The sequence below is a fragment of the Pleurodeles waltl genome, chromosome 4_2 (assembly GCF_031143425.1).
Source record: "Pleurodeles waltl isolate 20211129_DDA chromosome 4_2, aPleWal1.hap1.20221129, whole genome shotgun sequence".
NCBI lineage: Eukaryota > Metazoa > Chordata > Amphibia > Caudata > Salamandridae > Pleurodeles > Pleurodeles waltl.
The window spans coordinates 408733835-408748424 of NC_090443.1; the positions used below are offsets into that span (position 1 = coordinate 408733835).

Sequence of the window (14590 nt, forward strand, 5' to 3'; positions counted from 1 at the left end):
CCTTATACCCCCCCCCCCCAGGGCCGGCTTTAGCGCTGGTAGAGCCCTGTGCAACAGTCTTTTTTGGGGTCCCCCCACCCCATGACCACCCCCTTGGATTCCCTCACTACCAGGCGGCAAATGCACCCCTTGTCTCTCCATAGCTCCCCTTTCACTTACATTCATTTGTTTTAAAAGCGGTTGTAAAGGCTGGCGTTACTAATCCACTCAACTATCCACATAAAATATAGTTCTGTTCTTTGCAGCAGGCATATTAACTCAATGGCAAGTCAAAGCTGCCGCTGGACAATACTCTAATTTCTCTCCCTAGCAGGAACATTAATCACAAGAGGTATCTTGACATTTTAAGTGCTTCGTGAAGGCTGGACACACAAGAAACTTTTCAGGAGGTTCTTTTAAATCGCAAGTTTCTAAGTTATTGCTAAACACAGCCCCCCCCCCCTTGAAGTCAGCGCCCCCCAATCCAGGTCAGCACTAGGTACGGCCGCACCGATCGCACTGTCCTAAAGACGCCCTAATCCCAACATGTGAGACTAAATCACACAACTGTAATCACATAGCCCTATAACTTGCGCCATAGTACATCTCTTACCCTCTGTTTCGAATAGGGAGTTAGAGAACTCTACAGAAGAGTGTTCACAATGTGTCCATGACATACTCTGAATCAATGAAAATGTCCTTCAACCCAAGGTCAGGGACCTGGGGTCTTCCAACGTTGCCATCCAGGAGAGGGCAGTGGGTATGGAACCACAGGTTGTCCCAAAGGAAAATGGGCCATTTGATTTTGTGATTTTTTTTCTCCTGTGATCACTATTTCTGAACAGAGGAACAGATTCAAGGTGGCTTGAGCAAGTGATAAGCGAGTAACTTAGTAAATTTGAGGGCAGCAGCTCTTAATATAAGATACTCTATACAAAAAACTCTGTTCTACCGATGTTGAAAAAGTCACGTTTATTGGTCAGTTTCAAGACAGCCAAGTGGATTATGGGAAAGTCACCTGCTCTGGTACCAATCAAACCCACGGTTACTTTCCTGCGTCGATTGAGATATTTAAGGGCATGTCTGCCTATCCCTTCAAGGTTTCATAATTGCCTAGTGGAATATGCTTAAAGTTTCCCTTTGGAGTCAAGAAGGGCACCTACGATGCGTTCCTTCTATTAAGTGGAAGTCAAGATGTATCCATGGCATGAAACAGCTTTTGTTAAGAAAGGAATCATCACTCGGCGCTGGCGTCATGTGGAGGCCCATCTGCAGTTCTCAAGATTGTTCATGGATACCATATTGTGCTTTCTCTACAAATATATAAACTGAAAAGAGACAAAGGAGAGAAGCAGGTCTTACACAATCTTGAACAGGCCACTGGACCACAATTGTGAATGAGGCATCTTGTTAAGTTTAGAAATAGACTTTTGGGTTTCATCTTATCGTAAAATCTGTCAACAAAACTTATATTTAGGCTTACTAGGCAAAATATGTTTAAAAAGTCACACGCTGCTGAATACACTGTTCAATGTCATTCAGTAACACTGGAAAGGGCTAAATATCGCTTAACTCAGTACAGTACCAATGTAGAGGAGAGGCTACAGCTGTACACTGTAGAGTTCCATGATGTGTCTCTTAGCTCTGGGTATCACAATGCAGAGGAGAAATCTTTGAAAATAGTTGGAAAGAGTATATTATGGCTCCTTACATTCTGTAGTTTTGGAAGAGAGGAGGCGAAGCAAGCACAGCCCAAGTAAAAGTTTCAGAAGTAAAAGATAATTTCACAAGTCTACCCAGTAGCAAGATATACAAAAATCAGTTTCCAGAAAAAGCATTTTTTTTTTTAATTACTCTGAACTCATGCACATACAGTACTTCTGAATCAGATTTGAAATTTTAAAACAAGTTACTTAACTTCTTTAACGCTCTTTCTTGTGGATTTTCTAACTGCAGATTCCTCATCTTTACAAAACCCTCCGGTGCCAAAACTGAAACCAGTAAATTATTCAGCAATACTGTTCTAGGCCAGTAGATGGCACCAAATGGCTCTGAGATGACTCCATACTGCCTCAGAAGTCATCGAACGGAGTTGCATATAAGCACCAACTCTGTGCGCAGAAGTCTGTTTCTGGGATCTTTCTCCTTCTGCGTACTAAGATGTATAATTTAGACAAACTGTAAGTGACAGTGAGACAATCTTTAAATGTGAACCTTTTTAGACTATCAAAGTTGGCACTCCACAGAAAGAGAGGGTGGGGGGGCAGTGAGAAATCTACGGACAGAGTGTTACAAGAGATAAGTAACTTGTTTTTCTGATGGATAGATCTAATCACAGACTTCTCACCTTTTAACAGATACCATAGAAAACCTCTCAGAGGTGGAGGGTATAGGAGCGAATTCAGACCAAAGTCCTGTAGAACGAAGGGGGCAAAGTGACTTTCCTGCTAGACCTGTTGGTCAAGACACTGACACCCATGTGGCAGACCAGCAGTTAGCTATTACAAGAACGCCTCAAGCCAACTTTGTTGTAGCAGCCCTGGCCCTGGTGGGGTGAGCCTGCAGGCCCTCAGCAGGCTGCTTCTTAGTGCATAGCAGATGTTGATGCTGAGGACTAACCACTTGGACAAGGTTATTTTTTGCACTGCCTTGCCTTTGTTCTCGCCTGAAAATCCCACGAACAGTTGACTGTCTGCCTGGTATTCCTTTGTGCAGCCGATGAAAAAGCAAAGCGCTCTCCTGAGGTCAAGGTGACGAAAGTGGCTCTTCCTCCTTCAAGGTAAGAACCCTGGCAGAGTGATAAATAAGCCAGCATGAAAGAGTGTCACACATTTAAGAAAGAATGCTGCCCGTGCGCTCAATATCTATCTATGCAGGCAAAAGGTGTTGAAGGGCGCTGTTCCAACAGTACCTGCAGTTCACCTACATGGCCTGCTGACGTGATGGCAATAACGAAGACAGTCAGTCAGGAGCCTCAAAGAGCAGCAGCCCATTGGCTCAATAGGCGTGCACATAAATGTCAAGGCCAGATTAAGGTTCCTCTGAGGCATCACAAATGACTTGGGGAAAACGTGTGTCAAACCTTTCAGAAAATGCAGCACTATTCGTGATTTGAATAACAATGGTTGGGCAGGTAAATGTAAGAAGGATGAGATAGCTGACAAATAACCATTCACTGTGTTCCACCACAAGACATTGCTTGACAAATGAAAGAAAAAACAAAATGATAAATTAAAGTTTAGCTTATAAAGGGGGCTGAGTTCTGGGCACCACACAAAAATACCAAATGATTCCAGTGCTCAGCACAGACTGACTTCGTTGAAGGGCACATGGCGACAAGGGTGACATTGACCATCTTAGTCACCAAGCGCACTTAGCTGCGCCACCCCCCCCCCCCCCCCCCCCAATTCTCGAGGTAGAGAGGTGTAAGTTGTCGAGACTTGGATGCATGATCCTGCCACGTTGCTGAAACAGGATGTCCACCCAAAGTGGAAGCCTGATCAGAAGACAAATGCTCAGGCCCCGGAGAAACCGCTAATACACTCTCCTGGCCCAGTTGTGGGCGATTATAAGGACTTGAGCCTAGTCTGACTCGATCTTTCTCAGATTTTGAGGTAGGGGAGGAAAGGCTTACAGGAGTCCCTCTTTCCATTTCAGGTGGAATAAGTTGCCTCTCAACCATTTTATAGGAAACTCCATACTGTAGAATTGCTGACACTGCTTCCTTGTCAACTGCAATGAGGTGTAGCCAGAACGTATCCCACTGATTGAAGTAGCCTTGCACCACCTCAGGATGAAGGTGCATACTGTGGTCATGCACTCAGCTTGTCCACTCCGGCATTCAGGGAGCCGCCAGGGGGTTGGTGATCAGGTAATTGTTCCACTGGTTCAGGCACCGTCAGAGGCATAGGGCCCCCTGGCACAGGAGCCAGGAAACCACTTTGCACTGCTTCTTGCACAACCACACAGAGGTAGTGTTGTCCAAGAGGACCTGCTTTATCCTTCCTCTGAAAGTTATCAGTAAGGCTTTCAGGGCTCAATCGATTGCCAAAAGCTCCAACAGGTCAGTATGGATCTGGAGCACCACTGGAGACCAGATGCTTCTTTTTTCTACCTTTCCCTGGTGACATCCCCAACCCAGCAGACACAACTGTCACAATGGTAAGCCATCTGTCTGCCAAGGTTGAAATGTGTGTCCACCAACCATCACTGAGTATGCTATGTAGTTTCCTTCTAGATCAGGATGGAGTTGGCGACTGAACCCCGATGTTTAGCCACTGGAATTTAAGGTACCACTTCAGTGCCTGCATGTGCCACCTGGCTTTTGTGACGAGGATACATGAGCAAGGGACCAAGAACCTTTAGAGGCCTTCCCAGAGAGACCCAGGACTAATCCCCAAACTTCAGAATCAGTCCTGCGTATCCAGGCTCACTGTGGTGGAGGAAAGGGCTTGAACTCAACTAAGTTGGAAGACTGCCCCAGTAAAAGGGATCCTTTGCGTGGGGCTCAGGTCCGACTTCACGTTGATAGTGAATCCCAATGACATAAGGAGTACAGCTGTCATCTGGAATTGGTCCATGAGTGACTCTGGTGAGGTCACCTTCAGAAGCCTAGCGTGGACATACATGAATACATGTACTCCGACCACGAATATAGGCAAAAGCCATCACTTCTGTGAACAACTGAGTGGCCATGCATGGTAAAGCCAAAGGGAGCACAGCAAACAAAGTGGATTTAAGGAAATAAGCATTCTACAAGTCCAGGGAAACCATGCAATCTCGTGTTGCCAAAAAAGAATCAATCTACGCCAGTATGAGCATTTTGAATATGTCTTTTAGTGAAAGGGTGTCCAATAGGCAAAGGTTTAGAATAGGCCTAACACCCTGCCCTTCTTCGGGATGAGGAACGAGTGAGAGTAAGATTCCATCCCTCTCTCCGACTTCAATATATGCTTCACTGGTACCTCTGAAGAGCATAAGATTGACCTCCTGCATCATGATTCCAGAGTGTTCCTCCCAAATGCAGTTTGGCATATGGAAAGGTGTAGAAATAAAAGGTAGGACACACCCTTTTTGGACGATTTGTGAGTCCCACCTGTCTGACATGATGGGGTCCAGCTGGGGAGATAACATTGGATCCTGCCACCTACTGGCCAACGTAGGTCTCTGAGGTCAAGCTAAGTGGCTCAGTAGCAGGGGAGGATGAGGTGGAGGAACACAGTCCCTGCTTAATCACATTAATGCTTCCAGTGCCCAAACCCATAAAAGGAGTGGGGCAGTTGTTGTACGACAGGCTGTGACAGTTGATTTTTTCTGAAAACGAACCCTCTGGATTAGCCTCTAAATTTCCTAAACTAGTGGGGGAATGGTTTCACTCGCCTCGATAAGCCAAGCAGTGTACAGCAGCATTACTGTTTTTGACTCATTCCAGCACCAAATCAGACTTTTCCCTAAATACCCAGATGCCATCAAATGGCATAGCCATGACAGACATTAGCACGTCATCAGAATACCTGTTAGCCGCACACAGGCATGCCTTTTAAGCAGGACAATGATGCCAGCAGCCCTGCCGATACAGTCAGTCATGTCCAGGCTTGCCTACAGCTTGTACTTTGCAGCATTCTGGCCATTATAAATATATTAAGCTTACAAGGCTGTGAGATCCCTGGGGACAGCCAGTAAAATATCACCTGCTGTGTACTGGCCTAGTAAGCAAACTGCATTGATAAAGCTAAGTGCTAGACTGACAGAAGAGAATAGATTTTTCTCCAGGTGTGTCAGTTATTTTTGATTCCCTGTCTGGAAAGGAACCCGGGTTGACCTTACTTGCTGAGGCTTGGACAATCAGGCTCTCCACTGTGGGGTGTTTCATTAGGAAGGGTAGGTCGATATCATCAAGCAATGAGCCGAATGACCAGAAGACTTGAACATGACTTAGTGCATGTAGCCATGAAGGCATCAGTAAGGGCTTCTTTAAATGGCAGAAGTTGCTCTGAGGAAATAGACCCAGGATGCAGAATGTTGGTGGGCACATTTGATTTAGTCTCAGCGGTGAGCCACTGTAATCCTAGTACTTTAGCTGCCCTTCTAACCACCACTGCAAACCAGGCGCTTTCCTCAGCGGGTGGCCCCTGTGGTGAATCTAGCTGTTTTGGGGATGTATTTAGCCTGCTGGTGTACTGGTCGTCCGGATAGAAAGCATCATCAGTATATAAAGGGGAAGCAATCCTTCCCCTTTGCTGTCATCATCAATGTCACGAGGGATATGGGATGCCTCTTGGATTGGGTCACAGTGAAAGCCAACTAGCACAGAGATAATCTGCTTGTGTTGAATTCAAGACAGACATCTCGGATCAGAGACAAATTGAATTATAATTGGTTGAGTTTCTGTGATCTTTCAGTGCAACACTGATCGAGATTAGGGGATGGCGGATCGGTGCCCATTATGGGCATCAGCACTTGACCTTTTGGCACCGGTATGAAAGTTACTCCCATGGACCTAAAGTCTGTACCAGAGTTGGGGGTCAAAAAGTGGGTGGCAGCCTTAGAGCCTCTTCTGTGCTTGGTGATGTAAAGTTTCATATGCCAGTCTGACAGCTCCGGGTGCAAGGCGGCACACATTTCGGATGACTTAGGGTGCGCACGAAGCCCAAACACCTGAGACAGACCTTGTGCATCTGGTTCCTGCAGTCTCAGCACAGCTTGAATCCTCCTGTTCTTTTCAGTGGGGGCATAGTTCTCACTGTGAAAAAATCTGTAAGTGGTTGGAAGATTGACAAGGGAGCAAACCTACAGATCTGCATCAAAGCCTGCAGAAAGAAAGGAACTAACGTCCTTGTGCAGCAGTGGTTCTTATGTGTGGCTCTGCTCGGACACTTCTATGGCAGTACAGAGTTTTCACAGAGCTAAATGGCGCCACTTACCAGTGCGCAGGAGCATTAATGAAGAATTTTCTGAATCCATTCTGGTGCCTGTGGATATTTTAAAGGTGAGGAATCAGTGGTTGGATGTATCCATCAGAATAGGACCTTCTGATCATGCAAGCACTCAGTTGGTCCTGCCTCTGTGACCCAATGAAAGCTACACAGTGACCGAACACTGAAAACTGCTTTCAAGCCTCCAAAACAAGCAGTAATTTGGAACTTGCCATGAATGTGCGTCCCTATAAACCAATTGCTTTCAGCCTATTCCCTATTCACCATGTGCAGAACCCCAGTACCCTCAGCTACTGCCAGCCATAAGGTCCAAGCAAAAGGGGGGGGGGGGGCATAAGTTGGGTGCCTTGACAGACGAGGAGTACAGGTAACTACCCTTTACTCTTGCATCAGGGTCATGTCATATGTCCCACTTTCCGACACACCACTCGACAGGCCCAAGGGAGGATAGTTGGGGGAAGGGGGTTTCATTGTTGCTCAAAACCGTGTTGAAACATCCACATCATAGGGAACTGCCAGCCTAAAATACTTCCCTGGACACTTATCCAGTGATCAGAACTTTACAGAAAATGCAAGGAATCCCTGGATGGCTGCACAGTATTTTTTTAGTAGTAAGAACACAATTGTGGAAATGTAATGACGCATCCTTAGCAGAGGTGCAATGAGCAAGAAGAAGCAAGTCCATGATGTTCGGAACATTTCAGGGTGCAGGAGCCAAAAATCCAGTGATTGAGGTAGTACTGCATTCAAAGAGGCCAAGACGTTCTGTATAAGTGAAACTGAATGGAAATTTTAAAATCTAGTGCAGGGGTATCCAACATAGGTAGAGGGTGCATTGCAGAACGTCATAATATTCACAAAATGAATTTGCATTCAGTAAATCTAAATGGAACTCGTAAACGTAATCAGTGGTTACACTGAAAAGATGGTATGCATTCGACCTACTTGATCTACACACGGTGCACTGTCTCTTTTGCTAGGTTGCAAGAACTTGTGGACAAGTACATGTAAAGGGATGCCCTGTTCCATGTTTAAGTTATTGACAGACTTAGCAATGAAAACTGTGTGTCTGCGAAGCACCCAAGTGGCTCTGTAAAAACCAACAAAAGCATCAAAAAAAGAAAGAACCATCAGAGTAGAAGATGCAGGAGTCAGTAGGAAGTCTCAAGTGAAAGAATCTGAGGTAGAGGCTGGCACTGGCTCAAGAGGCCAGTGTGTGCACCAAATTGGTGTGAGTTTTTGATCGAACTGAGGGATACTCTGATGCTCAGACACGGCTAATGGGCATACATTTCCGAGGGGTGGGCTGGAATAGGGAATTTCAGCAAATACCCAGTATTATAACTCTCATAAGAAGTAACGCTCCGACAGATGTTTGTAGTGTACAAAATTCAGTAGTCACTTGTTGCCCCGAGTGGTATATTTTAATGGAATAGTGCAGTTGACTACCAATACAGGACTGCGCCAAAGAAAAAAGTAAAAAAATATATATATATATATATAAATAAAGAAAAAAAAATGCTGGACTGAGGTCACATCGTAGCCTAAACGCACAATCTATTCCTTCGATAGGATATGTAGCATTGGGCCAGGATCTGTGTCTCTCTCAGAATGTTTTCAGGAACTAGCCCCTCAAGGTCCAAGATGGACCACAGCACGATCTGTCAACTGCCCTCCTGGGGCAACAGGTCAGCGGAGGAGAAACTGCTTTTGAAGACGACCAGCTAGGCTGTAGGTGCAACAGTAGAATCTGTAATACATCACAGAGAGGGAAGACTGGGGAAGAGATGGGCAGAGGATCCTCTGACAGTTTCAACAAGAAGACATCCTGCTGGAGGCCCTAGTCCCTACCCACCCTCTTTTCAGTAAACACGGTAAGTATATGTCTACGTGTAAATGCCAGATTGTTACGGAATATCACGACTCTGCAGTTATGCATGAGTGGCACGACAGAGTTGGCTAAGCCCGCCCGCTTCTAAGATTCTCACTCTCAGGGTAATGTAGTAACGAGGGGAGTTTTTCAATGTGGAGCAGTCTCTCCCAGCTCGAGGGCCCACCGGTACAGAGAAAGAGAGCTTAGATGTAGAGCTGTTCACCTGCATTAGGAGGATCCTTCCTCGGAAAGATCATAAAGGTTTAAGAGGGGACCAGCAATTTCACTTTAAATTCTAATAGTTTGAAGTGCATTCTTCTGTCCTGTTTTGGTAAAAATCCTTGGACAGCATGACCATCACTGTGCAGTACTCAGCAGCGCATGGCAATGCTAGCTGCATTGTAAACTTTCAGGCTTTTTAGCCACAGCGTGGGGATTTTGGTAAGTGGGATGCACGCACTGCAGTGCTTGCGCTTGACATGACAAGCCATGTTTATAGGTTGGGGAGCACAATTTCACCTGTATACGTATCTAGCGACTGAGAGACGACAATGGGCGCTAGCTGTAAGCAGCACTGGTTTATGATTTCTGCACTTTTAATTTAGCCGCGAGTTGCATGGTTGAAGTGATTCTTGCAATTCGTACGTTTCACAACGTACGTGTCTTTTGCTTCAGTGACTTTTGTTTTTACATTCTAATGGACGCACTGAGCTCTCAGGATGGTTTAGATTTTCTATATTTTGCACATCAGAGCTGTTCATACAGGCACTGTGCCTGTTGAGGATGGAAACTCCTTGGTCTCTAGACACAGTACAATCATTCATATGAAGGAGAGTCACTATCCAGTGTCTAAATGTACACACAGGTGCATGGATGTATTTTATATTTTAGATCTGCTTCCGTACCGTCTACATATGGACTTATTGTTTGATTTACAGAAACCTCTGACGAAGGGTCACGTGAACCGAAATGCACTGGGCATGATGAGCCACTGTAGCATGAAGATTTGAGCAGTAGAAGCAATTGTGACACAATGTTTTTATATTTTTTTATGCAGTGATGCTAAACTGCTTTAAACAATCCATTAGGCTTGAAGACGATTTATTTGAGAATCAAAATGAACAAAATTGTAACTAAATGGTTTCCTTGAATCAGCCATTTAGTTGTCACAAATGAGATTAATTTTGAGGATTCTCTTGGTCCACAGCAGGAGTGTGTCAGGGAGTGGCCAGTGGTATCACCACTCGTACATGGTCTAGAAATGTGAGAAAGCACACTTTATTATTCTCTCATGATCAGATGTTTGATTTGAATAAGAACAGAACATTATTTAAGTCAATCTAGTTCTGATCCTGATGAAGGACACTAGGCAGGTGCCTAATGTTCTCTGGTAACACATGTTGCTTGGAAGAGTTTAACCGCCTCCTGTAACACCCGATTCGTTTCTGATGGATGAAAAGCCTGACCCTACATTAGTCTAACCTTCATGAAATTAACTAAAGCCTGGCTTGGGATCATCAACTGAGAATCAAGGGCTGAAAATAGTATCCAGCAGCATTTAAGACTGACAAGTGCTGTATCGCTGGAGAAAGTCTACTGGACATAACAATCCCCGAATTCATCCATACCCTATGGCAACTTGCTGGTGAACATTCTGTGGCAGCTTTGAGATTAGAGGAAAGGATTCTTCACTAGTAGTTACTCATGCTGCCCCGCTACAGAACTAAAGATCTTCCAATCATTGTTGGGCATTGGGAGATGTACTAACCTCCTCGCCTGTTAGACCACAAAAACTTTACCAGTAAAACTTGCTCCAAAACCTGTGACAAGATAAGCAACCTGTACCTTTTCAGATATAAGAACTGACTGAGATGGCAAGATTAGAAAAGTCTTCCGATATGAAGATGGAAGGATGTCTGTCAGTGAAGGTTTTGATTTTGAAGTGAATTTTATATTTAGTAAGGGGGGAGGTATATTACCTTTTAGGAACATGTATATTTTATGCATATGATGTTGCTTTTATTTAATTTTTTTCTCTTTTGTTTGTGTTTTTCTGTTTTACAGTCTCTGTTTGCGTTCTATGGATTTTCAATTTTATATTGAACATTTTGGGTGCCTCAAAGTCAGGCTTTCTTGCGCGGAGTGGCCCTTATCACTACAAAGCAAATAGGTGATCCAACTCTTTTAGGACTAGAAAATAATGACATTCAAAATTATCACTCTGGGACTCTAGAGGTAAGGTTTTTACGGCTCCAGAAACTAAGTGTTGACACCTTCCCCAAAAAAAAAAAAAAAAAAAAAAAACAACATTGATATCTAAAGAGTAGAAATCAGAAAACCGAGTGCTCATTGTCTGCAAAGAGAGTGTAAGCTTCAACGACCTACCACACTTTCTTTTGACCCCCCCCCTTACACTTTATAAGCCATTCAAGTGGACGTCTTAAGAGTTCCCTGAGCTGTGGTGAGCTTAGGCCTAATGCAATCTGCAGCTCTTGGAATCTGCTTAAGAGGGCCTTACTGGCATTTCTTTGGCAGACTCCAAGGCCTCAAAAGACGTAAAGATATGAGAAGGACTGATATGTCAGCAAGAGTTAAAGTTACACTGAGTAACTAGGCTTTCAGTGCAGTATCTGACTTAGAAGCAAAGCATCATTGGTGGTTTCTGAGAACAAAACCTTCCCGTTATTGGCCAATGAAAGTGAATGTCCTTGTCCTGAATATCTCACACCCAAGGATGTGCAACTGGCAAACTGACAAGCCTCGTCAACAAGACCTGCAGTTCTGCTTTTTTTTTTCTTCTACTTGTAAAGCGCAAAAGAGAAGTCCACTAAGTTACTGGTGGGGAAAGGGTCTACAAACATGCCGAGTTTGTCACTCACCAGGCTGCACCTTTCCACCATTACCTTGGCATCGTCCTGATTGGGTGCCAAAACACCATGCTGCCCAGTGTTTTTTCCCCTTGGCTTCCCAAACGTTGCCTGTCTTGTCAAAGGACTTGAAGAGGGAACTGGTGCTTCCTAGCTGTCATCAGTGGAACAGAAACGCACACTGGTTGGGCATGCCGCCTTCTGTAGGACCTCTATGCCCTGTCTTGACTTTCCACAGTTGGCTCTGTGTGTAGCTTTTTCCGGTGATTTCCGACTGTCTATAAACCAGCGGGATCCATGACCAAGATGCTTCGGTAGGGTGTGATGCCTGACACAGTAGAGTACACATCTCTCTTCTTACACAAATACAGATCATCAAGGGCTTGCTATTAATGTTCTTCTTACTCTGTGGTTTCTTCAGATCTGGCGTCGATTCGCACGTACGTGCGTGTGTGTGTAGTAGTGTTATTATACTAAGGGAGGAATTCACTGTTCTAAGAGAGGAAGGTATGTCAGCGGCGCTCCCAGAGTGACTGGTGTTTAAGACAAAGAAACTGTCTGCCTTGCCTGAGAGGCCTTAAATGAACTGTATTGTATAGTACTGGAGCTTTTCTATACGTCTTTGTAACGCCTACATTTTTATACTCTATTCATTCCAAATTCATGTCCTGTGCGCCCTTTTGAAAATGCTTGGTCGGGAGGGAGTTGTATATAGTATATCCTATGTGGCAGATGTTGATTGAGGCAGCTGAGGTTTGCACATGTGAGCGAAACATGGTGCACTGTGCCCTGCAGCGCATATGCATGAAGGGTTGTGCAAAGTGTAACAGCAGGGGCAAAAGTGCACAATGATACTGTAAGTCTCAAAACATAACTAGACATCATCAAAGGGACATTCTGGAATCCATAGTATTACCCACTCTGATCCATAGTATTACCCACTCTCATAAACAGAACAAGATTCCACCACCATGCCACCTCCACCCTCGAAATGGCTCGTTTACTAGACAAACCTGTCCTCGATGAACCCGAGAAGCAGGTGATTTGTAGGGGCAGACCCTCTCAAAACAAAAGATGCCTACAAATATCAGAAGTGAAATAAAGAACCCCTTAGGATTCAATGTCTAGACATCCAGCATCCTCGAGGAGTGAAAAAGAAACCGTCAGCCGAGGTTTGCGATGCAGGCAAAGGGGGCTGAGGGCCGTTGGTTGAGCTCGAGGGAATACATTACCACCTGCGCCACAAAGGCCACCTGTGCCACAGAACGGCAGCACAGGCCAAGCAGTGCTCAGTGCCAGGCAAGCCGCAGGGTTCTGGAGAGCTTTTGAATATTTGGGAAGGATGGAGAAGAATTCCAATCCCGAAAATTATCACAAAATAAGCTCCAAGGTGAAATAAAGAAAACAAATCTGGTTTGCGAGTCATTTTAAGGTGAGGGGTCATACACATGCACTGAGGGCACACTGACCCATGCTCTTCACTGAAGTCAGGGGATGTGTGAGAAGCGATGTTCGATGCTACCACTAGGCGGCAGCATACGCAGTCATACATGGAGGTATCAAAGGAAGAACCAGACATCACGTTATGGCGCCCTCTACTGAGTGGGAAATAAACACCGCGAGCTCCGATGTGGTCTGAGAGAATGACATGTTGTAGGCCTGTGTCCGCTCTGTAATAATGTTGTTCACAACCCCTGCTGCTAACAACCCCGCAGCACATGGTGCCATGCCATGCACCGCCTAGCTAATTTTCTTGCAAAGCATTCTGGCCTGTGTCTGGAGCCTGTGCAAAGGCGTGCTGCTGCTGCAGAGGCCCACCTCGCTATTCGGCTACCACAGGGAGCTGTTAACCAATCCACGATAAAAGGGAACAATTTCTGCTGGATTTTGCCTTGTTACTAGGAGAGGAGCACCAAACGGCAAGATGTAATCCTTCCTAGGGTTCCAAAAGTCACTACACTTTATTACTTATCTTACACAGTGCTGGTTGTTGGTGGTGCATTTGTCCAGTTAAAAGTAAGTAAAAACAAGTTTATTAGTTAATTAAAACCATAAAACTTTTCCTTCCACGTAAACATTTAACAGAACAATTTTAGTGCAAAAAGACAATTACAGTTCTTTGGCTTAGGGTGAAATGGTAAGTAAAATTTCCTTCCACATAAAAATTTTAAGAAAAAAAACATGCTAGTGCTATAAGGCATTAATAATAGGGCAACAGAACAAACTTATTGAAGGTAAGAAAAATACAACGCAAAATAAAATCTTGTGTTTAAAATGAAATGGTTTATAAAGTTTCCTTCCACAAAGAAATATAAAGAAAACAGTGACAGCCCAATGAGGTATTGGTAAAAATGGGACAAAGTGGGAGGAGGTCTTCTATCGATTTTATTTACCCCTACTTAAGTCTGGTTGTTGGTACCAGACTTTATTATGACACAAGCTAAACAACCCAATGGACTACCTAGGAGCCTTCCCTTCTTTAAGATGTTCAAAGTGGGTTATAGGGATTTCGCTATCGTTTCCGCCCTCCCGCTGAGTTCGTTATTTCGAGAGGCTGTGGTTTTTAGAGTGAAAATTTCCAAAAATTGAACCAGCCTAATGTTCAATATTGTATTTCGAGGGTTAAAGGCTGCAATTAATGCTTGTCTGCATGATCTAATTGTTAAACCGTTAAATTCTTTTTTTAGTAGGAGTCTCCTTTCGGCCGCCAGGGCTGGGCAAATGCAGACCACATGCATCAAGTTTTCATCTGCTAGATGACAGAGACGGCACTCCCGGGAGCCTACTTGCCGCTCCTTCTTCCATTTTGGCATGAGGTCTAAAGTAGGGACTTCACCCAGCCTAAGTCTGAGAAAGGATTGCTTTATTTTCCGTGAGTAGGAGCCAGCCATCAGTGGTGATTCTTTAAATGTTTTGTAGGAGTTAAGGATCAACCA

The 14590-nt window shown here is 44.6% G+C and overlaps 1 protein-coding gene across 10 annotated transcripts in view; it reads right to left on the reverse strand.

Moving 5' to 3' along the window:
• Positions 1-14590, reverse strand: part of RABGAP1L (RAB GTPase activating protein 1 like) — a 1234468-nt gene that overhangs the window by 83224 nt on the left and 1136654 nt on the right. For 2 of the 10 annotated variants that reach the window (XM_069231593.1, XM_069231599.1), the window contains one exon: positions 937-1307. The exons of 7 other annotated variants lie outside the window; for them this stretch is intronic. In XM_069231593.1, coding sequence (XP_069087694.1) covers positions 1293-1307 — 15 coding nt within the window. In that variant the 3' untranslated portion in view covers positions 937-1292. Of the gene's footprint in view, positions 1-936; positions 1308-14590 lie in introns of those variants that run through there. One more of the 10 variants, XM_069231600.1, reaches the window with a different exon arrangement.